A 16,267-nucleotide genomic window follows, 5' to 3' on the forward strand; every position below is an offset into this window, starting at 1 on the left:
AATAATACATACAAGGGTCACCAAGAAAGTAATGCATTTTTTTTCTTCAACAATTATTTATTGAAGACAATGAAATGTATACACAAGAAAGAATGATGTTTCTTCTATACTCCCTATTTTTCCACGTAATCTGTATCCCGTTATATGCCCTACCTTCAGCGAGTCACAAGGCATATATTCCCTTTCGGTACCACTCCTTGTTCTAATGACCTCACCCTCTGTGCCCAGTGTCTAACCATACTTCTGTTGACTGCAGATTCTCCATAAACTGTAAACAAATGTTTGTGAATATTCTCAACAGTTTCTTTCTCCACAGTGAGAAATTCAATGATGACATGCTGCTTGTAACGTACATCACTTACAGACGCCATTTCAAAACACTGCTGCAGCTACGCTATCTGCCTGAAGAAATGTAAAATTTACACATGCACTCCTGACAATTCAAATAATGTATATCTAAAGTTTTGCATTTGTACCATTATTGTAGGCTGAGAAAAAAATGTGGTGCATTACTTTCTGGGTGACCCTCGTATTAAGTTGCAGGATAGATTTGGTAACCAAATGATCAATTGCTATTTGATTAAATATACAAAATGGAATGCCATGAACTTGGAACAAAACAGTTGCAGTCAGAATATGTCATTGGGTGTTTCAAAGTATATTCTGATAGAATAAAACTTGTAATGGTTTTAATGGTTGAATGTTCAAAATTTCAGTGAGGAATTTTTTTTACCATTTTTGTCACAGGAAATAATGTGGAATTGGCTTAAACTTCATTTATGGTCATTAATATTATATACTAAATATTTTTGTCTATGATTATATCCCATTAATATTAGTGCATGTAGAGAGAAGCCATAATGGAGAAAATAAACCTAACCAAACTTCAAAAATGCCTATCCAGATGCTTCATTCAACTTTAAGTAGTCCTGCTTTCATATAAGAATGGGGATAGGCACACACTAAGGAATTTGATAAATATGTCTTCAGAATTTAGACCAAAAAGACTTAATTTTTGAGAAACTAGAATACATAGCTATTGAAGCACAAGCAAACTGGGCATCAGTAGCATTCGAAACATGCACACTAATGTCTACATAAATACATTTTTGCTTTATCTATCTTGCAGAATAAAGCATAGAACAAAATATGGACAGAATAACCCGTCTATCAATCCCTGTCAGTTATAACTTCCCTGTAACAAAAGGATTTCTTTTTCTTTTAATTTCTTTACCTTACTCCCTTATATACTCTCTCTGAGTAAATGGTAAATTCTATCTTCCTTTTAGCTTTTTCTTCCCAAAGCAAAAAGGGTTAGGGTTAGAGTTAGGTCTTCTAGTCCAACCCCTTGCTTATGTAAGGCATCCTAGCTGCCCCGAGTTCTCGGAGAGGGGCGGCGTACAAATTTAATAAATAATAATAATAATCGTAATAATAATAATAATTAACGTGGGACCCAGGCCCCACAGGAGGCAATTTCATTTTTAATGGGGGAAATTGGAACCTTGTTAAACCTAGTTAATGGCCTTTTAGGCTTCCTCCTCGTGAGTAGTTCACTTTTTGAATAATAAGAATTATATGTCATAAGGGAGGGGAGGCCTCAGGACTTTAGAGATAATTAGGTGGGGCATGGCCAAAAGAAGTTTGGGAACCACTGTCCTAGATCATTCCAGACAAATGAGATGAGGCCATCCTTTTATGAAGAAGTAGTTGGAAAGTACAGCAGGCAAAGGATGGATGGACATTTTACTTTGATGCTCTGTTTTTATATTAGAGCAGAAATAAATGTCTGTCTAAGGAGTCAGATATATGAAGGTGTTATAATAAAAATGGTAGTTTTACCTATACCTATTTACAAAGATACGTTTCTTAGATATTGACTGTTATAACAAATTAGAATACAGTGTTCCCTCGATTTTCGCGGGTTCGAACTTCGCGGAACGTCTATACCACGGTTTTTCAAAAATATTAATTAAAAACTACTTCGCATTTTTTTCCCCTATACCATGGTTTTTCCTGCCCCGATGACGTCATATGTCATTGCCAAACTTTCGTCTGCCTTTAAAAAACATTTTTTTAAATAAACTTTAATAAATAAACATGGTGAATAATAATCTAAATGGCTGCTAAGGGAATGGGAAATTGTAATTTAGGGGTTTAAAGTGTTAAGGGAAGGCTTGGGATACTGTTCATAGCCAAAAATAGTGTATTTACTTCTGCATCTCTACTTCGCAGAAATTCGACTTTCGCGGGTGGTCTCGGAACGCATCCCCCGCGAAAATCGAGGGAACACTGTAATCTATAAATTATATAAAATAAATACATGGATAAATAATATGTTTTAACAGACCAAATCTAAAATTTCATTTTATATTTTTATTTACTCTTTATTTCCCAGATTTTGTTGGAGAATAAAGAAATCGAACCTACTATGCTAAATTTCTTGCTACTATTTAAAGTTGAACACGCCTATAAAAGTCCAGTTGACTTTTTAACAACTCAATCATGGAGTGCTATTAAGGTAAATATAGAAACACTTTTTCTGATTTTTTTAAAAAAATCTTCAGATACTATAATAACCTTCCATGTCTGAATGAGTTTTAACTTAATTATGTGCATCTATATTTCAGAGTTCTAATTTTACAACATTTAAATGAAGCGTATTCTGTACACTAATCTAAATTGATTTGTTCTGAAGTAAATACAGTTTTCAATTTAGAGACTACATTTTATATGTTACTTTTCTTTCTTGGCTTTAATTACTGTTTCAAAAATTTTAAATAAGAAACATATTGAAACATGACTTAGTATTTTCTCTAATCATTGGGGTCTTTAGAGGTGGGAACATTTATCTAATATTAGCTTGTAGACTGAAAATCATACTTCATATAGTAACTTTATAGTAAAATTCTTGATCCTATTAATCTGAAAGCCAACAATTCATGAGTTCTATTAATGCATTACAGGCCATTGCCTTAATGGATGAATTCCGAGGATTAGATAAAGACATTGAAGGTTCTGTTAAGAGATGGAAAAAATGGGTGGATTCAGAATGTCCAGAAAAAGAAAAATTACCCCAGGAATGGAAAAATAAAACTTCTTTTGAGAGACTGATTATACTACGAGCATTGTGCCCAGATCGGATAACTTATGCTCTCAGGTATAATGTCTGATTTGGGGAAGAGGAACAAAATTTCTATGGGTATTTGCACATGTTCTCTACATGTTTGGGTATCCTCATCCTATGCTATTTAACATTCCAACTGATCTATTGTAGCAGCCCTCAATCATTTTGGCTCCACGGACTGCCGGTGGCAGTGAGGGGAAGGGATTTATTTTGCCTGCATAGCTTGGTTTCCAATGGCCCATGTACTGGTGGTGGGTCCACAGGCCTAAAGTGAAAACAAAGCCTCATTTTAGACCCAGGTCTGATGTGAAAACAAAACTTCATGAATCTGATTTAAAAAGCTTTATATAAGGTAGCACTACTTTAAAACCATATTTGAAAATTGTTGTTCTATTCATATCTAGATATGTTTATCCTGCTGATCTGTTTGCCCCATCTCATTTTTTTTTCAATTTTTCTTATTATGATAGAATGTGGAATGTTATATAAATTCCATAATTCATAAATAAATATTGATTTGATAGTATTAACATCAGGAGGGAAAAGAGTGTTTTGAAAGGATTCTATGTTTTTATATATCTTTTTTTAATTAGGATAAGATGGTGATTAAATAAAATTCATTATGCACAGCCTAAAAGGGGGGGGGGGTATAATTTTAGAGGGAATGTATTTTGTTTTGGAGAATATCTGGTTTGAGGAAAGGGGAATTATTTAATAAATAAAAAGCTTTTTATGTTTTATATTATACGGGTTATAATGAGGCTTTGACAGACTCTTTGTATTTTTTTCTTTTTGTAATTTTTTTGTTAGATCTTTTTCTTAAACAAAATTACTATTTGGGAAAATTTAAATTTAAATCTAGAATTTAGGATTAGGGAAGGTTTTTTTTCTTTTTTATTCACTGGAACCAACAACTTAGATTAGGGCATAATGATACAGCTGGGTTTGCAATGATAAAACTAGACTAGGGCATGATGATTCAGCTGGGTATGCAGCTTTATATATAAAAGTTGATCCCAGTGGGCTATCAAGGACATTTTTTTCTTTTCTTTTCTTTGATCAGGTTGGAGGATTCTGTTGGGTATGTTTTTTAAAAAGCAATTTTAAAACATTGCAAATTTTGGAAAATGCTATAAGGAGATAGGTGGAGAAGTCAATGAGAAGTAGAGGAAAGTTCTTCTTCGCTCTTTCCTCCTCTTCTTTCTTTTTTTGTTTTGCGCTTTTCTTTTTCTTTTCTTTTCTAGCTTTTTTTTATTCTGCTGCGTCTTTACACCTATATTTATCTTATCTATTTAGTGCAATTTTCTATTCTCTGTCTCATGTTTTTTTTATTTCTTAATTTCTTTAGAGACTTAATTTCATTTTATTTTTATAGATTTAATTTTATTTTGATTCTATTCTTTTCATTTTTAAATTTTTATATAAAGCATTTAGTAATTAGGTTGGTAATTTAATTAATTAAGCAATATTTGGTGATATTATTGGGTTTATTTTTTCCCCTTTGACTACGCTACTGTAAGAATTTTTCAAAGGGTATTTTATTAATAGGTGTTAACTATTTGTAAGGGTATTTTATTAATAGGTGTTAACTATTTGTAAAGGGTATTGATTATATAATGAAAATTGATATGGAAGTGATTAGGAGAGATTTGAAACATTTCAGCCTATTCAATGTGAGATACTAGAATTCAGAACAGCTTAAATGGGGTCTTAGCTAATAGTATATTTCTATTGCATTAAAAAATTGGGCAGCTATTTTTATTCAGATGTCAAAAGTGAAGGTGGTAGCATTGTATTCTATAACTTCCTGAAATTGATTTATTGTAAAACAATTTGATGTTGTTATAATTTTTATTGTACTGTGATTGGAGAGAAAAAAATTAAAAAAATATTTGCCGAAAATTGTTGATCTATTCATATCTAGATATCTAGATGCTTATCCTGCTGATCTGTCTGCCCCATCTCACATTTTTTTCAAACTTTCTTATTAGGATAGAATATGGAATGTTATATAAATTCATATGGCAAATAATTCATATGAAGGAAACTTTTCATATTTAAAATTGCAATTCAGCCAGCTCTTCCTGGTTGTGAATTAAGACCTAGATTAATAGTTTCTAATTTTGACTTGTATGTGTGTGTATTACTCTAGAGACTTTGTTGAAGAAAAGCTAGGTTCGAAGTATGTGGATGGCACAAGAATAGACTTGGCCAAGTCTTATGAAGAAAGCAGTCCAGCTACTCCTGTGTTTTTTATTCTTTCTCCTGGGGTGGATCCTCTGAAAGACATGGAAACACTTGGTGAGCCTTATTTTATTTAATGAATATTGTTTTACTTTAAAATTATATACATTTGGAAATTCAGTAGAAATATGTGTAAAATATATGTAGTATTTAAAATATCAGAAAGATCAATATTTTGAATTCAAGACCCAAAGTTCATATGTTAAAATATAATCCTGATATTTATTTATGTGTTCAAGTAATCAAATAATACTATTTATTTAAATCCATTGATTTAAATAGGCAAAAATTGATAGGGATTTAGGGGACAAGACATGAAGAAGCATTTTGGCCCTGTCTCTCAGAGTCTTTTTTTTTTTTGTAAATATTTTTTATTGATTTTTAACAATTTTAGCATCACACAAAAGGGAGAATAAAGAAGTATTATGGAGGGAGGAGACAGGGTTAGAGAAAATAATAAGAGAAAAAAGTGAGGGGATAAAGGCGCAAGCAACTAATATATACAAATTGCTAGTGCAGTCAGAAGGGGATACGATTGATGGATTGACTAAATGGTGGCAAAATGAGATATCAGTAGAGGTACAAGAAATGGAAAATATAGTAGAGGATATAAGGAAAATTAAAAATACAAGAATCAGGGAAATGAGAAGGAAAATATTACATAAGTGGTATTTTACTCCCGTTCAATTCGCACATTTTCAGCAGAATGTCAGGGGGAATTGCTGGCATGGATGTCAAGACAAAGGAGTGTTTATGCATATGTTTTGGGAATGCCCGATAGTGCAGGAATTTTGGCAAAAAGTGAAAGAGGATATCAATAGAATGCTAAATATACAATGGACAATCACTAAGGAAATGGCAGTACTACTAGTAAAAAGTAATGCGATGGGAGAATTTAGAGAAATAAAAAAAGCAGCAATAGAAAGCGCTCAGGCAGTAATAGTTCTGGGTTGGAAGGATGCGACAAAATGGACAATGCAAAATTGGTATAGGTACATGGTGGACCATATTCAATTTGAAATTATGGAAAAAAGGATAAATTTGGATAATGAAACTGAGTTGGGACAGCTGATGGGACGGTGGGACAAGGTAAGACGATATATGACAAGCAGAATCCGAGACCAAGCTATAAGAAATAAATTGGAATCACTCTATAATATGTAAATAGATATATTGCTCTTGGGTCAAGTGGACTATACAAGAAACACCCCCAATTTGGTGGTGGGGAATGTGTGTGTGTCGGGGTGGTGGGCACAATTCACTACGCACTGTTCTATGTCTCTCAGAATCTTAGACCTTGATTTTTGCCACTCTGCATTTTGTTATACTGGTAAGTGGTAACAAAACATTTCTCCAATTGTTGTTGGATTGCAAACTCCACAGAATTCTCCTTAATTTGTGATTGGTAACAATGGCAGCTCTTACTCTAACTTAGAACAGCAGTTAGTCTTTAATTAATACATGTTAAGCCCACCATCACCACCACCACCCAAAAAAATTCCACAAACAGGCATTATCCTGATATAAAGCAGACTTAAATTTGCAATTGTTTTCTTCAACAAGAGTTAAGTTTTTAAAGACTTCCTCCTCTCTGCCTTAAGCCACCATTCACCATGGAAGAGTGAATAAAAAGTGTGCAGCTATTAACGCTGCAGTATGAAGAAATTTTTAGATTGAGCATTCCTCTGCTTGGCATAATACAGGCTCTTTTGTGCTGTTTCTTACCTTTTGACTAGATGAGGGCCAGAGGGCAATTTTCTCTATGCTCATGTAATCTTGCACCCCCTGTGACTAAATAATGGTCATTATACAAACTATATTCATTGTGTAAGAAACTGTCGCATTGTACTTAGGATTACTATTCCCCACTGACTCTGCTGAGAATACCAGGTTAATACAGCTGTGACCTGACTGTGCTCAATTTAGACCCTGGCCTCACAAGGTGAGAAACTAACACATTTTCCTCCTGAACCAATCAGTTAAAAAACTGATGTGATAGCTACCACATGTTGCTCCCTTTTTTTATAAGGGAAATGACTAGCACCCCCTGTAAGACTTTATAAAGCTTGGTAACAATACCTAGCATCTATCAAAATGTCAAAAGGTTCATTATCTTAAAACCAAGGGAGCAAATTTCTGCAGCTTTCCTTCTCTAATATTAGCCATAAGGCTGCTCTTGAGAGCTCACAATTTTGCTTGTTGAAATGGGGCTGACTGAAGTACTTCACAAAAAAGCCCATATGTGCATTGTTCCAGTGATAGAGAAATTATTGGTGCATTATCCTCTTTTCTCCTCCAACCCTCTCCCTTTTTTTCTACTTTTATTTATTTCCCCACTCCCATTTCTGTCGCCCCACTTGCAGGCAAGAAACTTGGCTTCACAATTGACTGTGGGAAACTTCATAATATATCTTTAGGACAAGGACAAGAGATTGTGGCAGAGAAGGCAATAGAAAAAGCTGCCAAACATGGACACTGGGTTATTCTCCAGGTAAGTGTGAAACAATACAATTGATGTACCTCCTCTGCTTCATTTCTTAGCAATAATGGAAGTGATAAAAAGGGGAATGGCTTTCTGAGAAATTCTAAGAGCGAGAGCAATTTTTCCCTGTGTTAAACAGATTTTTTTCCCCAGCCTTAATTATTGCAGGAAAAAATTGAACTTACTTGGGTTGGTTTCCCCCCACCCCCACCCCGCCTTCTAACTAAATTAAGCTGTCAGCTATAGCAAACTGCTGATTAAGGCAGGAAGCATGAGGGGAAATTATTGTATGTCAAAAAATTTGAGGTAGTATTGTTCCGGAGAAACTTCTTTTATTTTTGTTCTTGTCCTCTATCATTTGAGTGGACAAACTTTGTTAAGGTTTGGTTTACATTACATTTGGTTTACAAATGTTTACATTACATTTGGTTTACATAAAAAACCAACAACAACCTGAAGTTTGAATTCTGGACTTAGGCTGTACTTTTCAAAAGTTTATTCGAAAAATAAGTTAGTTAGTTAGTTAGTTAGTTAGTTAGTTAGTTAGTTAGTTAGTTAGTTAGTTAGTTAGTTAGTTAATAAACTATATTACAAATCCCTCCTTGCCTTTCGTAAGCTGCTTAAAATCCACCTCTTCCGTCAGGCATGGGGGAATTGAGACCCTCTTCCCCCTAGGCCTTTACAATTCTACGCATGATATGTATGTATGTATGTTTGGTTTTTTATATTAATGGGTTTTTAATTGTTTCTAACATCAGACTACTATTGTACACTGCTTTATTGTTGCTGTTAGCCGCCCTGAGTCTCCGGAGAAGGGCGGCATACAAATGCAATAGATAGATAGATAGATAGATAGATAGATAGATAGATAGATAGATAGATAGATAGATAGATAGATAGATAGATAGATAGATAGATAAATACACTGCATAACATAAGAATTACTGCTTGGAAAAGGTCAAGATAAGCAATTTGCAACCACTCCTTACTGAATTCCTTAATCTATATAGCAATGATGAACATATTTCAAAGGAGTTCAAGGAGAACATCACACAATAAAATGAAACACCCTGCAAATGAAACATCAGTTGGTGCCAAAGTAGTCCTTCTATTAAAGAATAGATGCAATTTTTCTATGATTATTCAAGGGCAAATCCATAATTATATCAGGCATCTAATGCCATGCCCAATTAACAACCCAATTGTGTTTAAATTTACTTCATGGATTCATAAGACAGTGTAGAATTGAAAATTAGTATACTCTACAATGATAGGATTCAAGATGAGATTGTTGAATTGCTGAAAAAGAGAGGAGTGGGAGGGAGGTTTTCAATATTCCCTGGCAGCTTCCTCATGGAAAATCAATGCTCTCATTCCCATTGCTTTGTTGCCCACTTGGGGTCATTTTGTTTCTTTGTTTATATAAGGAAACATGTCTGAAATAATGGCCCAATGGACCATGGGTTGTCTAGTAAAATTTAAAACAACTGTACCAATCATTTTCTATTTTTATTCTATTTTCCTTTAATTCTATAATCCAGTGCTTGCTGAATTTGAAAATAGAGATTGTAAGAACATACAGATAGTCCCTAGTTTATGACCACAGTGGGACAGGTAATTCCTTCACTAAGTAAGGCACCTGTTAACTATATCAAGCCCGATTTTACAACCGTTTGTGCTTTAAGTGAATCACTATAGTCATTAATAATAATGATGGTGATGATGATGATGATGATGATGATGATGATGATGATGATGATGATAATAATAATAATAATAATAATAATAATAATAATAATAATAATAATAATTTATTAGATTTGTATGCCGCCCCTCTCCGAGGACTCGGGGCAGTTCACAACAACATAAACAGTGTACAAATACAATTTTAAAATACAATTTAAAACCCTTATAATAAAATAAAATAATCACACAACCAATCAAACCATACACCTGCTTTGACAATTGGGATGTGTGTTAGTTTCCCCATGCCTGGCGGCAAAGATGAGTTTTTAATAGCTTACGAAAGGCAAGGAGGGTAGAGGCAGTCCTAATCTCTGGGGGAAGTTGGTTCCAGAGGGCCAGGGCCACCACAAAGAAGGCTCTCCCCCTGGGTCCTGCCAGACGACATCGTTTAGTCGTTGGGACCCGGAGAAGGCCAACTCTGTGGGACCTAATCGGCCGCTGGGATTTGTGCGGCAGAAGGTGGTCTCGGAGGTATTAAAGTGGATCATGTAATTGTTAAGCAAATCTGACTTCCCTATTGACACTTGTCAGATGCTGTTTGGAAGATTACAAGTGATTGTGCAATCTGAAGATACTGCAAACCATTGTAAATACATGCTGGTTGCCAAGCACCAGATTGCTCAAGGGGAATGATGCAATTGACATAAGTTTAAAGACCAGTCCCAAAGTTACTTTTTTCAATGCCATTGTAACTTAGAATGCTCGTTCCATGAATGATCAATGTAATTGAAGACTACTTGTCTTCTATAGAAATACAGTGTTTCCTTTTCCAAAATACATAAATATATTGGGGGGAAATATGTAAAACAAAATGCCTTTTAATGCATATTACTGAATATGTTAAATCATTTTTAAAAAAATAAATAGAATTAAGATAAAATGCCAATGATAGAATTGATAATATCACATTACTTTCATGGCTCCTTGTTTCATATTTTTGTTTGAGCAATAAGAGTATGAGAGGGCAGAGCTATTTATGTAGTGCCACTGGCAAAATCCCAGTTAAAATGACGTATTATTATCATCTTAGTTGTCACTGCAAATGGAATGCACTTATGATTGCAATTCTGTAATCTTGATTGTTAAAGAATCTGCGAAATATTTTATGCCATTTTGTGTATAAATCTTGGCAAAATGATTTCCACAGCTGGGATAAAAAGAAAGATGTCCAAGTACTTGGGACATTATGGTAAATGGGAGAATGGATCCAGATTTTAGTGGGTTCTAAAACCTGTTGCTACTGGTGTGCACGGGCAATGCTTCTGCACAGGCAAAGAAACATCCTGGGTGGATGAGCCGAGCCTCCCGCCACTGCTACCAGTTTACAGAACCAGGCCGAAGCAGAAGCAACCTCCAGCACAGATGCATTACCTATGCTGGCAAATAGCCTTGCTTTACAAGCAAAGGCTATAAAATTCATTCTCAGCATTTCAAGTTCAACGGCAAGGTATGATTCCAAGATCTCTTTAGTCCCCATCTCCTGTTTCTCACCCATTGTGTCTCAGATATTGTTTGACATCACATTAATCATATATAACAGTTGGTACAAGAAGATACTGTTATTTGTAATACTGTAGCCATAACCTCTTGAAATGTCTCTGACTGCCTTCTCAGAACTTTGTAGAGAGGCATCATTCTTTTTCCGTCATTCCTTACAAAATTTCTTAGCTTACTGAATATTTGGAGATTAGGACGTTCTTGTTAATATGAAAGATATCAAAGTACAGTGTATGAGAGTTTTAAAAAACTAACTTTCTTCTATTCATTATGTTTATAATTTGAAATTACAGTTGTGAACTTACCAAAGGCAAATTTGTTCTGGGTTTTTGTTTTTGTAATTACTACCTATGTTTGCCAGGACTTGGTAATATTATTAGCTGAGGCCATTTCTAAATGATAACTGTGTATTTATAATGAATGTTTTGCATTTTCTTAAACAGAATATACATCTTGTTGTCAAATGGTTGGGGACCTTAGAGATCTTGGTGGATAAATACAGTAAAGGAAGTCACTGTGACTATCGCCTTTTTATCAGTGCTGAGCCTGCTCCAACTCCTGAGGAGCATGTTATACCTCAAGGAATTTTGGAAAACTCTATTAAACTTATTAATGAACCTCCTACAGGAATGTTAGCTAATCTTCATGCTGCTCTCTACAATTTTGACCAGGTAACAATATTACAGTTGTGTGTGTGCGTTTCTCTTAAAAGTCAGCCAATAGAACCAAAGAATAATCTATTCTGGAATTTAAGGAATTACATAAACGATTACATAAATGAAGTACAGTGGTACCTCAAGATACAAACCCCTCGTCTTACGAACAACTCGTGATACGAACCCGGGGTTCAGAAAAATTTTGCCTCTTCTTACGAACTTTTTTCGAGTTACGAACCAGCGTTCGGAGACTGCTGGGAAGCCGCGTGGCTGTTTTAAAAGGTGACAGCCGGGCGGCGGGGCTTCCCAGAAGCCTCCCGAACGCCGGTTCGTAACTCGAACAAAGTTTGTAAGAAGAGGCAAAATTTTTCTGAACCCCGGGTTCGGTTCGGGAGGTTGCTGGGAAGCCCCCCAGGCCGGCTGCGACCTTTTAAAACAGCCGTGCCGCTTCCCAGCTGTCTCCTGAAGCCGAACGCGGAAGTTCGGCTTTGGTGTTCGGCTTCAGGAGACAGCTGGGAAGCGGCGCGGCTGTTTTAAAAGGTCGCAGCCAGCCTGGGGGGCTTCCCAGCACCCCTGAACCCCGAACCCGGCTTCGGGGGGGTGCTGGGAAGCCCCCCAGGCCGGCTGTCACCTTTTAAAACAGCCGCGCGGCTTCCCAGCAGTCGCCGAAAGCCGTTTTTTTTTGCGGGGGGGTTTTGGTTGCACGGATTAATTGACTTTACATTGTTTCCTATGGGAAACAATGTTTCGTCTTACGAACCTTTCGTCATACGAACCTCCTCCTTGCACCAATTAAGTTCGTATCATGAGGTATTACTGTACTTTGTAATTCAAAAGAGAAACAAGTGTCTTATTATACAATGTATTTTACAGCATTGAGAATAACATCATTTGGGCAGGAATCACGTAGATCCATTGTTTCTTCTCAGTTCATGACAAATAGCTGCATCTAGTGTAGCTTTATATATACATTGTTACACATAAGTTGCATATTATGTTTGAGGCTATAGCCATTTAGGATGTTACTATATTTATAGTGCTGTGCTAAATGCCTTTAGTCAGCCCATTTTTGCAGTCTGATGGGCAGCAAACAGAATAGGCTTGATGGGCCTATTGGAATAATTGGAATAAACAGCCTGTCCATCAAATTATATCTGATCTATTCTTAAATTCTTAAATAGATAATATGGAAGAATGCAGTGTAAAAGGTTGTCCTAAGCTGCATACAGTTTTGAGTAATGTCTAATCTGTCAAATAGTTCAGTGAATGGTGCCTATATTAAAAAAAATAGGAATATACTGGTAGCTCTTACATGTCATTAATGCATAGGTTGCTGTGGTAACAATTCTATTGTTTTTTAAAACAATTTTGCTAAACTAAATATGCTTGCACATTTTTGTTCATAGACTATGCATAGTTTATGTGCCACTTTGTGAAAAATGTAATTAGTGCTTATACAGAAAACACAATTGTAAACTCTAAAGCCTATTGTTGATATGTGATTTGATACAAATACTCTGTTTTCATATTTCTTTCTTATCAGGATACACTTGAATTGTGTACACGAGAACAGGAGTTTAAAAGTATTTTCTTTTCTCTGTGCTATTTTCATACCTGTGTTGCTGGGAGACTCAAATTTGGACCTCAAGGATGGAATCGAAGATACCCTTTTAATATGGGCGATCTCACTATCTGTGTTAATGTGCTCTATAATTATTTAGAGGCAAGCACTAAAGTAAGAACTAAGAGATTAAGCAATTTCTTGACAAACCTATATATTTTAATTTGGGATTTTAAACATGAGCAAACAAGAATGTAAAATTTAAAAGCAGCAGATGGAAATTTGCCTATTGTTGATCAGGCAGTTCAAACAATTCTCACAGAGGATATGTAAACTTACTAACATAGGTTGAAGAGGTTCAATGATACTGGCTTAGCTAAAGTAAACAAACAAGCAAATAAATAAATAAAATTGTCCTTCATTATATTAGCAAAAACAGTAGTTTGTACATGCATATGTGCCAGATTCATTAGGCAGGTAATGAAGCATTTGAACAACTATAATTACATACAGCAGACCTGACAGTTCATAACACTGCATTAATAATCACTACAATTAGTTCTGATCATTGAAACAATTTAGAACACATTATATATATAAATAATGGTGCATTTCTTTCATGTGTCATTATTATGTATTAAGAAGGCCACCTTGTTGTGACTTTCTTAGACATGTTCCTGCTGAATTTGGGTTTAAAATTAGATGACTTGTGATTGGGTGCCAATTAGAAAAACCATTCATGTAGCTCAAACTTGGTTGTGTCACATGATGTATCGTGACATATCAGGACATTTTTTGCCTTTGTGGAGCTGGGATGGGCATGGCCTACACATGATGCATTTGGCCCGTGGGCCACTAGTTTGACAAACCTGACATTTGCTGGACTCATGTACCTTCAATGTAATCTTGCCAATCTTACTACAGAAACCTCTAGCCTGGGAGTTGAAATTTACATATGGGTAGGACATTGACACATTGACACTATGGAAGATTGATGTAAGACTGCTGTTGTCAAGTTGTCTTACACACCACATGAACAACTTTGTCCCTTTTTTAAAGCAAATTTGTGTTGCTGCTTTACGTATAAAATTATAGATTTGGGCATTAGTATAGTTTTATTTTTAGTTTTTTAATTTTCTTGCTGAAAACATTTTGTATTCTAAATTTTGAAGAATTTAGAAATTTACAGGACAGAATATAAATGTGATTCATATCAAAACTCAGGAATTTATTCTACTCGAAACAAAATACCAGTAGTATTTTCAAAATATTTTTTCTTAAATATAGAAGCCTCATGTTAATAAATCACACTGACTAAATTGCTGCAATACCAACATGTCTGGTTTTTGCTGAAACAGCACATTACCTATCATGTCGTGTTCATTGTTCTACAGAAATGGAAATATTTCAATTCATTTTAAGGAAATAATAAAACATTTGAAAATTTCACAGCTATTTGGTTCATATGTTTTTTCTATGTTTTATGTGCTGATTCCAATAATAACTGAGGAAGATAATCCATTAGTATACAACATTTTGCCATAACAGGTTGTTCTTATAGTCCAATTATAAATCTAGTTTTGTGAAAAGTAAGTATAGTATAGCACAATAATTACTGAAATGTTAAAGTACTAGAGGTTGGGGTTTTTTTGTGCTGATGAAGTCATCAATTTTGTTGCAACATTATGATCACAAATAACATTATTTTGTTCTTTAGAAAACACGTTTACTATTGCTGATTTTATTATGTCCCTAGGTTCCATGGGAAGATTTGTGTTATCTCTTTGGTGAGATTATGTATGGTGGACACATCACTGATGATTGGGATCGTAGACTGTGTCACACATATTTGGAAGAATTTATGAGCCCTTCACTGGTAATAATTTATAGCAGTGGAAGATTTCATTGGCTTCATTTTGTTGACAAAGTTAAACTTTAACTTTATTGATACATAGACAGAAATGTATACAGATGATTCTTTAGCTGCATATTATAATGGTCAACTATTTGGCTGCCTTTTATTAATTTGGAGATTTCAAAATAGAACTATTGCTTGTTAAACATAAGAGAGATGAATAACCGAGCCATTCCATTTTCTAAATAATTTTTCCATTTGCATCGAAATGTGCTGCAGCTTCCAAAACAGCCAATTCAGTCCTAGGCTCTATTAACAGAATGATAGAATCAAGATTATATGAATTGTTATACCACTTTATAATGCCTTGGGGTAAGACCACACTTGGAAATTTCATCCAGTCTTGGTTGCCTTGCCATAGTATTAAAAAAAATGTTGGGACACAAAAAAAATGAGAAAAGAGCAACTAACATGATTATGGAACTGGAGACTAAAACATACCAAGAAGAGTTGTGTGAAGTGGGTATGTCTAGTTTAATTTTTTTTAAGGACTAGACATGATTGCAGTGTTGAATATCTCAGGGGTTGCCACAAAAAAGAGGGACTCAATATATTTTCCAAAGCACCTGAAGGCAGAATAAAAAGGAATAGATACAAACTATTAAAGAAGAGAAGCAATCTACAACTAGAGATAAATTTTCTGACAGAACAATTAATCAGTGGAACAATTTGCCTCTAGACGTTGTGGGTGCTGCAACATGGGAGGTTTATAAGAAGAGATTGGACAACTGTTTGTCTGAAATGATATTGAGCAGGGGTTAGATTAGAAGACTTCCAAGGTCCCTTTCAATTCTGTTGTTCTGTTAAAATATTGATAAGTGATTTTGGTGGAGTGTTTGGAATGGCAACAGTAAATTGCAGTAAGAAGTGATCTTCATATTGGGGGTCATTATTAGATAAAATAAAACTAATTTTATTTAGAAGAGTATATGCACCAAAGACAAATTCCTTGTGTGTCCAATCACACTTGGGCAACAAAATAATTCTATTCTATTCTATTCTATTCTAAAATACAAATGTATTAAGTAATTCAATTATC

At 34.8% G+C, this 16,267-nt stretch overlaps 1 protein-coding gene across 4 annotated transcripts in view; it reads left to right on the forward strand.

Moving 5' to 3' along the window:
* DNAH11 (dynein axonemal heavy chain 11) overlaps positions 1 to 16,267 on the forward strand; it is a 213,708-nt gene that overhangs the window by 184,437 nt on the left and 13,004 nt on the right. For all 4 annotated transcript variants that reach the window (XM_070727462.1, XM_070727463.1, XM_070727464.1 and 1 more), the window contains 7 exons: positions 2,399 to 2,521; positions 2,967 to 3,160; positions 5,280 to 5,428; positions 7,735 to 7,862; positions 11,540 to 11,767; positions 13,296 to 13,487; positions 15,070 to 15,189. In XM_070727462.1, coding sequence (XP_070583563.1) covers positions 2,399 to 2,521; positions 2,967 to 3,160; positions 5,280 to 5,428; positions 7,735 to 7,862; positions 11,540 to 11,767; positions 13,296 to 13,487; positions 15,070 to 15,189 — 1,134 coding nt within the window. The remainder of the gene's footprint in view (positions 1 to 2,398; positions 2,522 to 2,966; positions 3,161 to 5,279; positions 5,429 to 7,734; positions 7,863 to 11,539; positions 11,768 to 13,295; positions 13,488 to 15,069; positions 15,190 to 16,267) is intronic.

Source organism: Erythrolamprus reginae, chromosome Z (assembly GCF_031021105.1).
Source record: "Erythrolamprus reginae isolate rEryReg1 chromosome Z, rEryReg1.hap1, whole genome shotgun sequence".
In the NCBI taxonomy this organism is placed as follows: Eukaryota; Metazoa; Chordata; class Lepidosauria; order Squamata; family Dipsadidae; genus Erythrolamprus; species Erythrolamprus reginae.